This window comes from Elephantulus edwardii, unplaced genomic scaffold, assembly GCF_000299155.1.
Source record: "Elephantulus edwardii isolate Elephantulus edwardi_28Jun2011 unplaced genomic scaffold, EleEdw1.0 scaffold00314, whole genome shotgun sequence".
NCBI classification, from domain to species: domain Eukaryota; kingdom Metazoa; phylum Chordata; class Mammalia; order Macroscelidea; family Macroscelididae; genus Elephantulus; species Elephantulus edwardii.
Genome location: NW_006400064.1, coordinates 947,330 through 966,214, shown reverse-complemented (window position 1 = coordinate 966,214; position 18,885 = coordinate 947,330). Strand labels below are relative to the sequence as shown.

At 39.5% G+C, this 18,885-nt stretch overlaps 1 protein-coding gene across 1 annotated transcript in view; it reads right to left on the bottom strand.

Moving 5' to 3' along the window:
* Nucleotides 1–9,062: 9,062 nt before the first annotated feature.
* The window catches only part of GID4 (GID complex subunit 4), a 77,817-nt gene continuing 67,994 nt past the window's right edge, over nt 9,063–18,885 (bottom strand). Inside the window, exon 6 of the mRNA XM_006901183.1 lies at nt 9,063–9,170. Within this exon, the coding sequence (XP_006901245.1) occupies nt 9,107–9,170 (64 nt within the window). The 3' untranslated portion in view covers nt 9,063–9,106. The remainder of the gene's footprint in view (nt 9,171–18,885) is intronic.

Below are 18,885 nucleotides of genomic sequence, written 5' to 3'. Positions count from 1 at the left end.
GGAGATTAATCAGAACTGACTTTGACGAGCACTGTGGCAATTGGACAATTAAGACAGACATTCGGATGGTGGGGGAAGAACAAACTGGGGAGGAGGGTAGAGAGAATGGTGCAGCAATGAAGGAATGAAAACCCAAAATCCCTGTAAATGTTCATTAAAACTAATAAAATTTAATAATAATAAAAAAATAAAAAAATAAAAAAAAAACACAGCAAAACAAAAACAAACAAACCAAAAATCAGGAAGGGCGTCCGCCAGGGATGTATTTATTCTGTCTCCACACCTTTTCAATCTATATGCAGAACAGATCATCTGGGATGTTGGGCTGTATGAGGAGAATGTGGCATCAGGATTGGTGGAAGAGTCATCAATAACATGCGTTATGCATTTGACACAATCCTACTTGCTGAAACGGAGGAGGACCTGAAGTGCTTGTTGCAGAGGGTCAAGGACTGCAGTCTTCAATATGGATTGAAGCTCAATATCAAGAAAACAAAGATTCTCACCACTAGACCAACTAGCAACATCAGCATGGATGGTGAAGAGATTGAGATAGTTAACAGTTTTAATTTGCTTGGCCCCATAGTCAACACTCTTGTTAACAGCAGCCAGGAAATCAAGAGACGAATTGCATTGGGAAAGTCAGCTGTGAGGGACCTCCAGAGTAGTGCCCTGGATTCGGGCTATAGTCTTCAAATTGCGTGCTATGCATCGTAGAGTTGGACAGTGACTTGGGATGATAGAGAATTGGTGCCTTTGAACAGTGGTGCTGGAGAAGAGTGTTCAGTATACCATGGACTGCTAGGAGAACAAACAGGTTTGTCCTGGAGACGCTGAAGTCAGGCTGCTCCTTGGAGTCAAGGATTTTGAACCTTTATCTGACATACTTTAGGCATGTTGTAAGGAGGGACGAGTCCTTGGAGAGGGACATCATGTTTGGGAGACTAGAGGGAACAGCGCAGGAGAGTTAAGACCCTCGATGAGATGGATTGATTCTGTGATTGGGGTGTGTGTCAGAGATGGTGAAGTTGGCATAGGATATAACAGGGTTTAGGGCTGTTGTACATAGGAGTTGCCATGAGTTGCAAGCAACTCGACAGCACATAACAACATGTCTTGGAGGTGTGCTCTCTGGAGGCAAGGTTTGTTTCACATACTTTGGGCCTGTTGTCAGTAAGGGCCAATCTTTGGAAAATTACATCTGGCTGGGAAAGTTCAGTGAAAGAAAATGCCTCAATGAGATGGATTTACAGTAACAATGAACTTGACAATGGAGATTGTGAGGATGGCTCCAGATAGCACAAGGCTCAAGATTCTTGCTCATAGTGTTGTTGTAATTTTGTAGGTATCTAACAATAACATTGTAAAATGAATTGTTAACAAATTTAGAAGGTAAATTTGAAGTATTGACTACTCTGTGGGAGATAGGACAATCAGCCTACTTCCATAGTTACAGCAATGGAAATCCTATGGGGCAGTTCTATTCTGTGCTACAGGTTCATTCACTTGTGATCGATTCTGTGGCAACTGGTCTGACTTTTTGGAGTGCTGTGGGGAGGGAACTGTGCACTATCCCTGGGTTAAGTATGTTTTGAAAGCTTTATGCTTTCCATCATCACTTGCTATATAAACCAACATTACGTGTGAAGTCCCTGATCCAGTAGCTCAGGCAGCTTGTGGTGGTGTTCAGTTCTGTGTGCTGGACGTGTGATCCCACAGTCAGTGATCTCAGGGTGACTTGGTAGGATGGAGGAGGAAAATATGCTCATAAGGTTTCTGGTAACTAAATGGAATGGCTTCTGGGCATTAAGGGGTCTTGTTTAAGTTTGTGTGGCTCCAGTGATATATTATTTACTATGACCTTGGTGCTCAGTGTCATTTGCCACCACCCTTCTACACAAGAGGTTCAAGTACTTCCAGTGTACATTTGGGGACACAGGAGGGTTTTTGGAAAGAATTTACCTTCCAAGACTATGGACACTCCTGTGTTTATTGCTCATATAGGCTGTGTCTACTTCAACTTCCAAGGGAGTAACCCCACATTAAACTTTGGAATCAATCAGCTTTTCCTGATTCTTAGAAGGCCTTCAAACTTCAAAGCTAGAAGAATCATCTTAGTTATATTGTGCCACTCTAACAGAAACATCTCCAGGCATAGGGCAAGAAAGCTGCTACAAACTGTGCACTGTTTCTGTGATGCATTAACCCCTGAGGCTTCAGGTCAGGCACTAGCTGACATCCACAGAATGAGGCAGGTAAACATCTTGGTAGTCCCTGTATGGTGCCAAGTTAATATGGTCATCTGCTAAATGAACGGTTGAAAGGTTAGTCCACCCAAATATGCTTCCGAAAAAAGCTCTAGAGATCTCTTTTTTTCTTTTTATTATTACTTTTAATGAAAATTTACAGAGATTTTGGATTTCCATTCATTCACTGTTGCACTTTTCCCTCTGCCCACCCCTCCTGTTCAGTTCGTTCTTTTTGAAAAATAAAATTCTTTCATTGTTATACAATCCCTCCCCCCAAGTCCACTCCACTATGCAGCCTTCATTCTGGACTCATGTCATGACAATAATACCCAATCATACATACTTTTAAAAACAGTTCTCATCTGTTTCAATGCAGTATATATAATTTATCCCATTTTTCTCAGTCTCTCCCCCCAACTCCAATGTCAGTCCTGTTTTACAATAGTGGCACTATGCAGTATTTATTTGTCCTTTTGTGACTGAGATATTTCTCTCAGCTTAATGTCCTCCAGGGTCATCCATTTTGAATAATATTGCATAAGTTCCTTGTTTTTCAATGCAGAATAATATTCCATTGTGTGAATATACCAGAGCTTCTGTATCCATTTGTTTGTTGATGGACGTTTAGGTTGTTTCCAATTCTTCGCTACTGTGAACAAAGCTGCAATAAACTTGGGTGTGCATATATCTGCTTAGGTGGCAGTTATGGTTTCTTTAGGGTATACTCCAAGTAGTGGAATTGCTGGGTCAAATGGTTATTTCTATTTGCAACTTTTTGAGAAAGCACCATACTGCCTTCCATAGTGGCTGCATCATTTTATATTCCCACCAACAGTGAATAAGGGTTCCAGTTTCTCCACAACTTCGCCAGTATTTACTGTTTGCTGTTATGTTAAATTTTGCTGTTCTTACTGGGGTGAGATGACCTCTCATAGTTGTTTTGATTTGCACCTCGGGATCTACTTTCTAATACCAGCTACTGAAACACGTGTTCACAGCCCAGCTCTGGCACGCGTAGAGTTGCTGAGTCAGAACTGACTTGGCAGCAACTGTTTTGGGTACTTTTGGTGGCAAAATCCTAAATATTGACAACAGTGTCTTTTCTTAGTTCCAACCCTTTACAAAAACAGGCAAGGGCAGCTTGCACCACTTTCTGCGCAGCTAGACTCCCATCACTGAATGCCTCTGGTGAAGGAAGAAAAGGGATGAAGCAGGCCTTGAGCCCCTCAAAGCACACCTGAGGGGATTAGATGAACTGTTAGATAGTTGAGAGGTGCAATGTGGTACATAGCTTTTATGTGGCTTTCTTAACCATGGTCTCCATATTGGCTGTACTCTCTAGAGGAGCAAAAACAATGAAATGTACATACATGCTTCAGTGTAGTAGAGTAGCTCATACTAGTAAACCCCAAATTCACTGGTCAGGTGGAAGGCTGAACACAAGATCATGTGGCTGTAAAGATAACAAGGTCTGAATGTGCAGGTGAGGGAGCAGGTGAATGTTTCTGCTAAGGATTGTTCTAAGATCCCAAGTCCAGGTGATGAGTAGCATGCAGGATGGAGAATAAGAGCTTTGGCAGAACATCCATTCATATACCAGATGCATATCCCATACAAATGAAATGTCCCCTTTCAGCTGACTGGCTGCTTTTCTCTGGCAGATTACATGTTCCCAGGTGTCAGCTCACTGAGGACTTATGTACAATAGATTGAAACCTACAATAGCCTCATAATCACCACTGTGTGAGTTTCCTTACACTGTGCCAATCTATCTCACTGTTATTTACTGTCGTATCAAAACCAACCCATAGCTATGGTGGGTTTTCAAAGGCAGTTATTCACACAGTAGGAGACTGCCCATGTTTCTCCCTCAGAGCAGCTGGTGGATCCAAATCATATACCTTTGGGTTGCCAGTGCACTGGCCACCAAAGTTCTTTCATTATTATGTCTCATTAAGTATCTGTAAAATCTCAGAGAGTAACTCAAACTGATACCTAACATTAATCACCACAGTCTTGTAACTTACATAAATTTGCTGTGCCAAAATCTTGCTAGCGATTGATTTACTACGTAAATAGTGATTTGAAAATCTACCCAACTAGATTAAGCCCCTTGCTGCCCAGCTACGGGACTGGTCAATTCTGCCATCTTGCTAAGGGTCAATGGCACTGAGGTCTGGGAGAGACATCATATCCTCCAGGAGCTGTGAGGATGTAATCTAGAGTGAGATATGATGCTAATCTAGACGTGTTGCTAATCTAGACCATGTGTCTTCAAATCCACCAGCATCTTGGAAGACAGACACGCAGCTTTCACCTGTTAACACTTTCTCAATTAAAAATGGAACCAAATTATTGTTGATTCTAACGTGTCAGAGGATGTAAATGACACAAAAGTGCCCATCTTGCTCATGGAGTTATGAATGGATTCAAAGAGCTAGACAAGCATCAGCTTTGATTTAGCAGTACAACAGCTTGTTATTATCTACAGTTTCAGAGACCCAGTGGTGCATCACTGTTAGGACCAGTTCTCACTGAGTGAATTTTTCATTACAATCAAGAAGAATCTGGAACAGAGAATTTCCTTTAGAGGAATGGTCCTTACATGGAGAATATCCTAGATCCAAAAAGAAGTGCAACATCAAATGGAGACTAGGGCTAGCTGGCCCATGGGGATACAGAAAGCTGACTGGCTCCATGCAGGAGGACTGCCTGCTTAACACTTTAACAAGTGCGGGGACACTGGCTATTGCTGAGCTAATAATACACGAGTGGTTGTCTGGGCTGGGAGTACAGGGAGTCACAGACTAGAGAAAGAGGTAAATCACTAGACACAATCAAAAATTCTAACACCTTCTCAGTCAAATGTTAAAATTTAACCATAACTTAATCATTAAATTAAAAATCACAAACCTTGAGTATATTAAGAAGAAAAACTGTAGATTTTTAAAATTTATTTTTATTATTGTGTGTGTGTCCCACCAAATCAGATCTGACAGGTACAGGAGGAGATTGTTCCTCCTTCTCCAGCAGAGCATCTGGTGGATTCGAACTGCATACCTCTGGGATTGCAGTGCAGCTTCTTGTCATTAGGCCACCAGAGTTTGCAAAAAAATTGTAGATATTTCTAAAAAAAAAAAAAATCCAATCTCCTAGCATTTGAGTTGCTGCCAGAGATAAGCTACTTGTGCTGTCTATGTAAGTCACTCCGCTTTCTCACATCAGCACTGTTTAGTGGCTCCTTCCAAAAGTATGAACATGCTGTCACATATCACATTTTAAAAATAAGCACAAGTTCTTCTCTGTCCTGTCTGAATTGTTGAGTTTTCTATAATACACCATTACTGTTCCTGAGCTGACACACAGTTAGTCCTTAATGCTTCGAATCATCTTCACAAAAATGTCAACACTGTTGATTGTGACTCATTGCAAATCTTGGACGGAGGAGAACTGCTTCTGTGTCTTCCTGGCAGTGGCAGGGCAGGTAGTAGGTATGAACCACTGACCTTTCACTCAGCAGCTGAGCACTTAACTACTCTATCACTACAGCTTTTACTGGGGTGTAATTTACACACAGTAAGTGTACCCTTCTCTAGTGCAGTGAGCTTGTACTAACAGACACACGTAGTCTACAGTCCCCTGTAAATTCAACATTACCTGCAAATATTTACATCCTCTGAACACTGAGGGGGGGTTACTATGAATTGGAACACTACTGTGTATGGTTTTGGTTTGTTAATTTATAAAGGTTGCAGTAGCATTATGAGAAAGTTTATGATACTGCTCTGATAGTTACCTAAATGTATCCTAAAGTTTGTGATACTGCTGTCAGTTACCTAAATGTGTTCCAAAGGGAAACATCAGCTCCTGCTGAGGGTTCTGGGTTCGTGAAACTTCTATAGACACAGAGCCAGGAAGGTGGTTTCCTTTGATTTGACGGTTTTGATTTAGAAACAGGACAAACTCACTGTGTAAATACCTTTATTATTTAAAAAAATTATTTGGACATTGATAGCTCTGCAAAATATTTCTCCCATCCCAAACCCTCGAACCTTTTTCCATATCTCCCATAAAGAAACAAAATAGTCATACCTTGTGCTCATTCAAATATAATTTTTAAGAACATTTTAAGATTCCAAATAAAATCTTAGCTCTCTTCTCTAGAATGCATTAGTACTTTGAAACCACAGTACAACATACTCAATGGCATTTCTTTTAAAAAAAATTAGCTTAGAATATTTTATGAGGGGGGAAAAATCAACTCAAGATCTTAGAGAAAAGAAAAATTCCCAGTTTCTAAAAGCAAAAAACACTGGAACACTCCTGTGCTCTCATGGAGTATGTAATTCCAATGTTACCAACAAACCAGCACAGGTGGGCTTTCTGCTTGCATTGGCCCAATTAGGTCAATTTTGGGTAGCAGCAGAAACAGTGAATGTTGGAAGTCTGGGGAATGGCGGGAGGGTGAGCAGATGGGCTTGAACAACTCCAGCTCATCTGAGTGACCAGGTTGGTGGCACAGGATGGAAGCTTTGGAAGCTTTCTGAGTAGTAAAGCTTCAATGAGGACTCAATTCCTAGGACACACTTCCAGTTTGATATGGAGGAAGACGGCAGAAAAAATGTCAACCAAAAATATTGCACATAGTAGCAGAGGCCTGTAAACCACTGAGAAAGTTTAGAAAAAAAACCCAAAAATAACTATTAAATAGAGTGAATTATCCCAAGTTTCTTTGAAACTGGCTGGAAGAAGTAAAATCTGAAAGAGGGTCAATGTCAATCATCTGGGGGCTACTGGGAAGAAACGAGAAATACTTAATCCCTTCTATATTCTCAGTGGGTAGATGTTTAAATGAGCAAGTTTTTATCATAGATGTATTAAACAGATCTAGTAAAGGTATCACTTTTTCTTTTATCCCTAGCACAACTATCTGTGGCATTACCTTACTTCCTCTTTGCCTCCTCCACCAACCACTGGGACATACATGTGCGCACACATGTCTGGAGGGCCTGCCTTTAAAGGAGGTTTGCAAACTGCAGGAGATACTGAGCAGAGAGCAACAATGCCTGGGTGAAATTTAGGAGCCAGCACACTCAGGGGTCCGCTCTCACATGTTAAAACACCTCCACTAGGTCAGCACTGAAGCCATCAGGCAAGCATTTGCTCCTTTAGTGAAATCAGATGTTTGATCAATGCCTATCTGTTGCTACTCTTTAAAAAAATTGAAATGAACTCAACTTTGTTGACTCATCTCTGGGAATGCATGTAATTTCCCATCTAAGATACTAGGGTGAAACTTTAGGGTTCCAAGGTTGAACCTTCTGTATGACAAGGGTCCACTGACTAATGTTCCAAATCTGTCTCATGTAATTCCTCCCATAACAGTCTACCTCAGGAATATATAGTAAATGTATCATTAAAAAGAAAGCTATTTCAACAATAAAGTTCTTTTTGTCAGTACGCATCCTATCAAAAGGCTTTCCTCTCCTAGCCCAGTGGACTGCAACCTTCAAGTTCTCTGGTCCTATAGGTTCTCATGCTTTTTTGCCTTCAAACTGTTCCTTTCTGTACTCCCAGGAAGTCTTGCAAGCCACTAGAAAATGTCAACTCCTGCTCAGCTTTGTGGGCTACAACTGATGCTAACCTAGAAGCCTTTCAAACATCAGAAAAACAAACAAAATTGTGTACTTATGCACACACTCTTTGGCACATGGGCCTTGAGTTACCAGAGCATGTTCATGTTGTCAAGCCTTCCCATGCTTCCACATTCAGCCACCAATGCAGGAAAACTTTGGTTCCTTCTGCCAGATATAAAAGCCAGCCACCAAGCCCTGTTGTTCTGAGCAGCAAGAGGAAGCATATGCGAAACTTCCTGCACTCCAGCTCTGTGTTTAGTATTTTATACAATGCTGCAAAATTTCTTTATCAGGATGACTAGATTCAAAACTGCTGGCTGATTAAATATATATATAGATACATATAGATATAAAAATTATTATGCCAACATTTGTTGTTTTCAATGTGAAAACGATAAAATGTAATTCTGAGTAATTGAGCATCTCCTTAGGGTCCTTATTCAAGGACGATAAAAAACAACTTGGTAATAAAAAAACTTCTTATTTTCATTAAGTTTAGTATTACCCTCAAGTTAAAAAAAATTCAAGCAAATATACCAAGCAAGCAGGATTGAAATCTGCTTCTGCCAGGGATGTAGATGCCTTTTAATTTAGTAATCTTCACAGCCAGCCTGAAACCCAAGAGCCACTCACTAGCTTTGCACTGTTCAGCACCACTGCTGCAGGGTAACTCTAGCTGATTCCACCAACCAATAAGAACTGAGAATGATTTAGGCCTTGTAGGGTCAGGCTCCCAGCTTCCCTCCGAAACCTCAAAGGCTCTGTCGGCACTGAGTTACTGGAACAAGCAACTGAAAAAGTGAGGGCTGGGGCAGGTAAGCTGGCTCTGAGGTGGGGAGAGGAGTGGGAACCGTTGAGCACCATGACCAAGGATGTTCCAGGGAGCTGCTGTCCTGCTTAGCTCAAGGCTGGGATTGGAAGAAACAAGCGTTTCAGTGATATAGAACTTAGCTGAGCAAGAGGGAAAAGTGCATTTCAGGTAGCTTAAAAACCAATTAAGACCAAACTGCCACAGAGTGGAGGGTGGACTGAGCAAGAGAGCCCTTCACTGGCTGGCACCAGCCACGCCTCCCAAGTCTGTGGGCTCACACGCATGCTCTCTGGTGCAGTCTACTCTGAAGAGACGAACACATGTCCTCCTGGTTCTGGCAGGTACACATTTTTCCTGGCAAAGCTCTTTTGCCAAGCTAAGTTTTATTTGGTGGCTGTTCTGAACTCTTGTCATCGGAATTCATAGATGGGTGCGCTGTACTCAGGAACATGAGTCAGATTGAGGGACTGGTACCTGCAGTGGAGTAAAGACACAAATGGGTAGCAGTCATTTCAAGCATCATGAAAACCAAGATTCTGAGGATACTAGGAGAGACAATCTCCCAGCTGCAAGAACTGTCACATAGTTGAAATGCAAAGCCAGTTTTGTTTCTTAAATGGTACCTAGTTGAAATGTGTTTCAACATTCTAAACTAAGTGCAAAATTGGCATTCTACTCTAACACTGTTTCATACACCAGGCCCAAGGGCTTTGTTTATTTCCTTTACTCAGCCCTCTCTCCTCCTTCTAGGACTTCAGCTCCCTATATGGAATGCCAAACTGTAGGAGTTTAAGAACTTACTGGATATTACTGACACATCTTGAGTCTCATGGTATCTAACTAGGGCCAATGAAAAGTAATATCATTTTACCATTCATTTCCATTTCTTGCTTCTTCAGAACTTCACTGTGCTTTAATGTGTTGAGAGGTGTCAGGTACTTTTGCTTGATAGGTGTGTACATAGCCAGGCGGGAAGGAGAAAAAAAAGCCTGGATGTTTCACATATGGGGCAAGAATCTCTAGGATGCTGAGAACTGATGAGATGGGTGTTGGTTCTGTCTCTACTTCAAAGGAACAAGGGCACATGAAGGAACAACACAGATAAAAATAGATTTTATTTCTTAAAAAAGGGATTGTTAAAGCCATTAGGAAGATGCAAATAAATTACAGTAAGATACCACTTCACATCCACTAGGATGGCTAGAATAAAAAAGTCAGATAGTAAGTATTGATCAGGACATGGAGAAATAAAAATCCCATACACTGCTGACACAAATATAAAATGGTATGCCATTGTGGAAACTCTTCAAAAGGTTAAACACAATTATCATTTGACCTAGAAAGCACTCACCCAAAAATGTGTCCACAAATGTTCACTGCAACATTATTCATGACAGTAAAAATCTGGAAACAGTGCAAATATCACTGATGCTTTCACAAAAAACTACTATATGTTGACATGGACAAACTCTTAAAAATATTATGTTAAGTGAGAGAGAAAAAAAGGCAGTCCAAAGAGTCACATTTGTTATGATTCTATTTATGAAATGCCAAGAACAGCAAATCAATAAAGACAGAAAAGATTCTGTAAGATGATAGACTATTTAGACAGCACTTCCTCTTTAGCAAAGACACCACAAAATAGATAAGGATAATTATCCAGGAACTCTTGAGTTTAAGAAGAAAAAATACTTCAGGAAGTACTTCAAACAAAGTCAAATAAGAATATGAAGAAAAATAGAATAAGGAGAAAGATCACAGAAGAGTAAGCTGGGTGGCTGGCCACTTTAAACAGACAGCTGTTCAAACAGACAGCAGTCTACTTGGAACTCGGGTGGTCTAGTGCATTAGGAGCTGCACTGCCAACCCAAAGACAAGTGGTTCAAATCCACCAGCTATTCCTTGAGAGAAGGATTGGCAATTTCCTCTTCTGTCATTTACAGCCTCTGAAAACCTGTTGGAGGTTCAGCTATGAATCAGTTCCAATGATGCTACACAGCAGTTGTCTACTTGGTTTGGGGACCCTGACTGGCAGTGGTATCCACACCAGGATCTAGCTACCAATGAGGAAGGAGTGACTGCTCTCTTTGCTCTCGTAGAGAATGGGGTAGTAACCTCCCCCCACTGCTGTTACCAGTGGGGGCTGACTGCGTTCCCATGAAGCATGGCTGCCTGAGGGCAGGCCAGCACTGAAGGCAGGCAGTAACTTCCCCAACTGCTGGTACCAGGAGGGGTTGGCTATGTTCCCACAAAGCTTGGCTGCTGAGGGCAGGCCAGTGCCATTTTATCAGTAGCATGCACAGCATTATACTCAAAGTCACTAGTGTGCATTAGTATTCTGGATTTCCAGGGTACTGCCTCTGACTGAGGACCATGCCTTTTACTGAACACTCTTGCTAGCCTACTCCTTGGAGCAGTGCACCCTCTGATGAGAGCTCCATCCTTAGTGGGTTCAGGCCAGCAATGATTACCTCTTCACACTAGATATCTCTCAGTATCCACCAGCCTGCATCATTGAGACTGACACAGGCATAATCCTCAGACAGGCAGACTATCCAAGGCCCCTGCAGGAGCGGCAATAGCTGTCATGGGTTGGGGGCTGCTTGTGGTCCAACTCATCATATGCTGGGGCCTGAGCCATTTCTCACTATGACCCGACAGGGCACCCCAGATATCCACCACAGCAGTGATAAAAGTTCAATTCACCCTCACCTCAAAGAATACCACCTTTCTCTCTCATACTATTATTCTCCATTGTTTTTTGGATTCATGTTTGCGTCAGTTTTCTACTCTGCTCTTGTTTATTTCCGTCTCTCTTCCCTCCCTTTTCCTCAGGTGGTTTGCTCTCTCTTGGTTTTTCCCTTTTCCATCCAGGGTCTCCCCCTCTCTCTCTTCTACCCTTCACATCATTCTTTTTACCATTCTGTTCTGATCTTTCTGTATTCAGTAGTTATCTCAATTTTGGTTTTTCTATTTTCTTCTAGTGTCCAATATTATTTGTGCTTTGGGTGTATTTTCTGTTGTTTTAGTTTGTGGGTTTTTTAATTCCCCTATTCCTTTCTCCCATCTATCAACACACAGCACCAGTTTCTAGCCACATATCTACTTCCTGTGGTGTGACCCAATTGCTCCCATAGGGAGCAAACTGAAGACTGGCTCCTGATCAATGAAAGAATGCAAAGAACACCAGCACACACACATCATCTTCCCTGATTGCACACATCAGAAGATAGGAGGAGGGTAAACATTAAGAATCACCCTTTACCTAGGGATGTAATATACTCACATAGCTCTGATATATAAAAATAAAACAGTGCAAAGAAAACCATAATGGTGTCTCAGAGGCAATATTAAGACAGTCAAAACCCAAGAACAAGAGAGGCTAAAAAAGTGGAAAAACACAGAACCAGAAAATCTTGAGAGAAGAAAGAAACTGGAGCTTCCTAAAAAGGAACTTGAAGAATGATAATTAAATACCTTCTATATATTGTAGAAAACACAGAATAAAAACAAAACAACACAAAACCACATGGTACACAAAGGCAAAAAAAAGATCAAATAGATAAAAGAAATGGCAAATTAGAAACAGTACAAAAAGCAAACTGAGATTGAGAGCATCAAGACTAAAACTGCAGAAAGAGATTACACACTTTAAGAATGAAAAAACATAACTGATAACACAGAACAAAGAATTAGTGAATTGGAGGACAAACCTCTCAACAGTAATGTGTTGAGAAGCAATTAAAAAAAAAAGATAATAAAGAATGGCCAAGAATTATGTGGGGCCAACAGGAAAAGAATGAAGAAAAAAATTGCACAGAAGAAACTGTTGAAGATTTGCTAGTGGAAAATCTCCCAAACATTATGAAAAATGAGAAAAACATGCTCTCAAGATGCTGAGAAAACCCCAAATATGATAGGCCCAACAGAAAAACATTTAAGACACATCATAATAAAACTTCCAAAATTATTGGTCATCAACTTCTGAAATAGCAGGCCTTTGAAAACCCTTTGTACAACAGAGCACATTTAGACTAGCAGATATGGCAACTGAGGCTGAGCTCTCAAGTATGGAAACACTTAGGAGGAGGAACAGCTGTAATCAGACACTAGTGATTAGAACATGGAATGTAAGAATCATGAATCTAGGGAAATTAGATATTGTTAAGAGGGAAGTGGAACACATAAATATTGACATACTAGGTATTGGCAAAATGAGATGAACTGGCATGGGACATTCTGAGTCAGAGGATGATCATATGATCTACTACGCTGGAAACGAAAAGGTGAGGAAAATGAAGTTGCTGTTATAGTTAAAAGAGTCATTTCTAGAGCTATCTTTAAATACAATGTTGTGAGTGACAGGATAATATCCATACGCATACAAGGAAGTCCAGTGAATACCACCATCATTTAAATAAATGCACTGACAACTAGAGCCAAAGAGGAGGAAATAGAAGATTTCTACCAATTTTTGCAGTCAAAGATTGATCGAACATGCAATCAAGATGCATTAATAATGATGGGTGATTAGAATGCAAAAGTTGGGAATAGAGAAGAAGGATCAGCAGGTGGAAAACTTGGCCCTGGTGACAGAAATGAAGTCGGAGATAGAATGATAGAATTTTGCACAATGACTTATTCATTGCAAATACATTTTATAAGAAACATAAACATAGGCTATACACAAGGATTTCACCTGATAGTATCCATAGGAATTAGATCAATTACATCTGTGGAATGAATTGCTGGAGAAGCTAGCTCAGTATCAGCTGTGGAAACTAGGCCAGGTGCTGATTGTGGAACAGATCACCAATTACTCACATGCAAATTCAAGCTGAAGCTGAAGAAGATGAAATCAAGTCTACAGGAACCAAAATTTGACCTTAAGTCTATCCCTTATGAATTACAAAACCATCACAGGAACAAATTTGAGACCGTGGACATTAAAGAGCAAAGAGTGCATGAACTATGGGAGGATATCAAGAATATCATCCAAGAAGAATGCAAAAGGTCATGATAAAGACAGAGGAGGAAGCAAGGACAAGATCAATGTCAGAAAAAACACTAAATATTGCCCTGGAGTGCAAGGGGAAGAGATCAAGATATTAAGGAGCTGAACAGATGATTCCAGAGGGCAGTATAGGAAGACAAAGTATTACAATGAAATGTGCAAAGAGCTTGAGTCAGAAAATCAAAAGGGCTAAACTTGCTCAGCATTTCTTAAGCTGAAGGAACTGAAGAACAAATTCAAACCTCAAGCTGTAATACTTAAGGATGCTTTGGGCAGAATACTGAACAATCCAGGAAGCATTAAAAGGAGATGGAAAGAGTATACACAGTCATTGTACCAGAAGGAATTGGTGGACACAGAAGAATTTCATGAAGCAATGTATGAGCAAGAGCCTGTGGTGATGAAGGATGAAGTTCAAGCTGCTCTGAAAGAACTGCATACCAATTGACCTATTTCAACAAACAGACACTGCCCTGGATGTGCTCACCAAGTTATGCCAAGAAATCTGGAGGATTACCACCTGGCCAACTGACTGGAAGAGATCTATACTTGTTCCCATTCCAAAGAAAGGTGTTCAGACAGTGTGTGGACTTTATTAAACAAAAGTTTGAAAGAAAAAAAAAGACTTCTAAAATGAGCAAAATTGTCCATCAATTATGAAGGTAAGAAGGAATTTCCTGACTAATAGAAATCAAGGGACTGTGTGAAAAGTAGGTGCTTCTTGGAGGCAAGGATGGTGAAACTTCATCTCACCTACTTTGGAAATGATGTCAGAATGGACCAGTCCTTGGGAAAGATGACATATTGGGAAAGGTCAGAGAAAGAGGAAGACCCTCAAAAGACTAACACTGATGCAAAAATGGGCTTGAGCATATTAGAGATAGTGAGGGTGGTGTAGGGTAGGGCAAGGCTCACATCTGTTGTTGACAAGACTGATATGAGTCGTAGTCAACATGATGACACAAGAGACCTAACAACAACAACATACCAATCCTAAAGGGAGCTTAGGCACGGGGAGCCAACAAGGACAACAAACTAAATATTAAATTAAATGACACAATTTAAAAACTGACCCAGACATACAAGAAATATGTAGCACTAAAAATAGGGAACCAGAAGTGGTTGTTATGTGCCATCATGTTGGAACTGACTCATAGCTGACTCTCCAGCAGGTTTTTCAGAGGCTGTGAACCGCACAGGAGAAGACAGTCCATCTTTCTCCTTCAGAGGAGTTGGTGGACTTGAACGGCCTATGTTTGGGGTGGGGGTGTAACTTTTGACCCACCAGGTTATCAAATGAGGTCAACTGCAATGCAAAAAAATGAGTAAGAAGTTGCAGTACAAAACTTCTCAAAAGAGAGGAAGTCAAGGAGATTCAAGATACAGTGAACTGTTTTAGACTTGAGAATAAGAGAAACAAAAAAGGTAATTTCAAAGAAAATTAATAAACCTCATAAAAATAAACAAAAGGAGAAAAATAGTACAGAATCAGCAAACACCAAAAAAAAAACAACAAAGCAGAACCAGCAATACAGAAAATGATAAGAAAAGCCATAAGCAGAAGAACTCAGCATAGGAAAACAGATGGAAAAAGTAACACCACAATAAAAAAATGACAGCAAGAAAATTAGACTTAAATGTAACCATTAGTAGCAAAATGAAGAAAAGAGTCATCAATATGCTGTTTATAATGCACACACACACACACACACACAAACATAAGAAGAAATGCACTGGGGAAAATCTGCTGTCAGGGACCTCTTCAGAGTACTGACAACAATGTCAGTCTAGGACATGGTCTTCACAATTACTTGCTATACATCAGAGAGCTGGACAATGACTAAGTATGACAGAAGAAGAATCAATGCCTTGGAGTTGTGGTGCTGGAGAAGAGTTCTGATCATACTAAGAAAACAAGTATGTCTGTCTTGGAGACTGTCTGGAGTTTTTCCTTAGAGGCTGGGATTTTGAAGCTCTGTCTCACATACTTTGGGCATGTGGCCAGTCCTTAGAGAAGGACATCATACCTAAAGGGCAGAGGGACAGCACAGGAGAGGAAGACCCTGGATGAGATGGCTTGATACAGGAACTGGGGTAGTGGGAGTTAAGTGTGTTGGAGTCAGTGAGACTGGCTCAGAACAAGGCAGGCTTCAGAGCTTTTGTACATGGGGTCACGATGAGCTGCAAGTGACTTGAAGGCACATAACAACAACAACAACAACAACAAAAAATCAGTAACAAGGAGATCATGGGGAAAGAAATCAAGTCATGTAAATGAAGAAACTCTATACTTGAACACTACTAGGTAACAGAAAAAATAAAAAAGGAAACTTGAAAATTTCTTGAAAAATGAGAATGAAAATCCAACATATTAAAATTTGTGTGACACAGCAAAAGCAATATTCTGAGGTCAATTTATAGCAAAAAAAAATACACATTAAAAAACCAAGACAAAACCAACACTAATCAAACTTCTCTGAAAATTAGAAAAACAGCAGCAAGCAAAGCCTATGTATAGTCTCTAGAAGAAAAGGAATAATAAAGATAAGAGATGAAATAGAAAACAGAAAAACAGAAAGAATTAACAAAAGTAGAAGCTGATTCTTTGAAAGGATTAATAAAATCTATAAACCCTGGAAAATATAACAACGGAAAAGGAGGAGAAGGTTTAAATAACACAAAGAATTACATGCATGAGTGATGTCATAACACAATAAATGGGGGGTGGAAGAATGGGGGTAAAGAACACTATGAAGAACTAAAACAAATCTGAAAACTTTAGAGGACATGAACAAATTTTTAGGAACTCACTGCCTATCTAAACTAATATAGAGCAGAAAATCTAACAGAAAAAAATTCAATAGGTGATTCTCCAATCCCCTCCAAACAAACTCTGGTCTAGAGGCTTCACTGGTGAATTCTACCGAACACAGAAGAGCTGACACAAATTATACTTAGAGAACATAAAAAAGATGGTTGCTGTCATGTGCCATCAAGTCAGAATTGACTCATAGCTAACCCTTCAGCTGTTTTCAAAGGCTGTAAATCACCTGGGAAGAGATTATCTTTCTCCTGCAGAGCAGATGTTGGATTTTAACTGTATGCTTTTGGTCACTAGAGCTCTTTTTTTTTTTTAAAAAAAAGGAGAGATGAAGTCCTCTCAAACTAATTCCATGAAGCAAGCCCCTGATACCAAAAACCAACAAAGACACCACTAAAAAAGAAAACTAAAGATCAGTATCTCTAACACTGATGCAAAATTTTTCAACAAAATCCTGGTCAAAAATTCATCATCATATTAAAAAAAAATGAATTCATCATGATCAAGTGGAATTCATACCAGGTATGAAAGAATAGATTAACACTAGAAAAACAATTCATATAAAGTGCACATGAATAAGAAGAACTGTATGATCATCTCAATGCACAGAAAGCATTTGACAAAATTCAACATCCTTTTCTGAGTAAAATGTTCAAGAAAATAAGAAAAGAAGAGAAATTACTCAACATAATTAAAAGTGTAAGTACAAAGTGAATAGTCAACACTACTCTCAATGGAGAATGAATACATTTCCCTTGTGAATGGGAGCCAAACAAAGAAGGGTCTAGAACAAAGAATGGGAACTAGACACAGACTTCATCACCACTCCTAGTCAACAGTATATTGGAAGATTCAGAATATTAAAGTAAGCACAACAAAGAAAAGGCATCCAAATTAATAAAAAGGAAGTAAAACGTATCTGTTTGCAGATGATATGATTCTATACATAGAAAATGTCAAAGATACAGCAAGAAAATTATTGGATCTAAAACCCATCAATATACTGTCTTTAAGAGACACACTTGAAAAGTGAAGATAAAGATGGGTTAAAAATAAAAGGTTAGGAAAAAGGTATCAAGCAAATGCTAACCAGACAAAAGGAGGAGTAGCAATATTAGTTACCAATTAAGTAAATTTAGTGTAAAAACTATCACAAAGGGCAAGGAAGGACACTATACAATGCATAAAGGGTCAAGAGAACAAGAGGATAAAATCATAATTAAAACCTATGTACAAAATGACCTGCAAAATACACAAAGCAAATGTGTAACTAAAAAAGAAATAGACCACAACTATACTACTAGTACCAATATACATTCTTCTCTAGTGAGCACAGAACAGTCTCTAGATCATATTTTAGATCACTGAAATTCTTTTCAATAAATTAAAAACCATAGAAATAATACAAACTATCTTCTCAGACCACAGTGCTACAAAATTAGAAATCAACAGGAGGACAAAAATCTTGAAACAAACGAGAATGAATACACAACTTACTAAAACCTCTGAGATACAGCAAAAGCAGTACTTTGAGGTCAATTCACAGCAATAAGCAGCCACCATCAAAACTGAAGGAAAAATGATAATTGATTATTTAACCCAACATCTTCAACAAGTAGAAAAAAGAACAGCAAAAAATCCTGACAACCTCTAAAAGAAAGGAAATTCTAAAAATTAGGGCAGAAATAAATTCAACAGAAAAACAATTGAAATTATCAAGATCAGGAGTCAGTTTTTCGAAGAGGTCAATAAAACTGACTAGCAAAATCACTAGCAAAAATCACTAGCAAAGCCAACAAAGAAAAGAGAGAAAAGATAAAGATAATGCAAATAAGAAATCAAACAGGTGATGTCACAAGAGAACTAATTAAAATAAAAAGGTTAATAATGGAATAGTATTATTAATAATGCATGAGCAATCTCCTCCCATGTTATTAACTCTGAAAACTTGCTGGAGGGTCAGCTATGGGTTGGTTCTGATTCGACAGTACAAAACAACAACAATGGAATATTATAAAAAGCTATATTCAAGGGAGTGCTGGTGGCCTAGTGGCAAGAAACTGCACTGCAAACACAGAGGTACGTGGTTCAAATCCACTAAATGCTCTACTAGAGAAGGAGGGGCAATGTCCACCTGTACCAGTCAGACCCAGAAAAATAATTTTTTAAAAAATGCAGCTATGTGCGTGCTTCGGCAGCACATATACTAAAATTGGAACGATACAGAGAAGATTAGCATGGCCCTTGCGCAAGGATGATACGCAAATTCGTGAAGCGTTCCATATTTTTGTCTATGGGGGAGAGAATAGTCTAAAAGTATTATATTTTAGGGCATTATTTTTATCGTAGGAGTA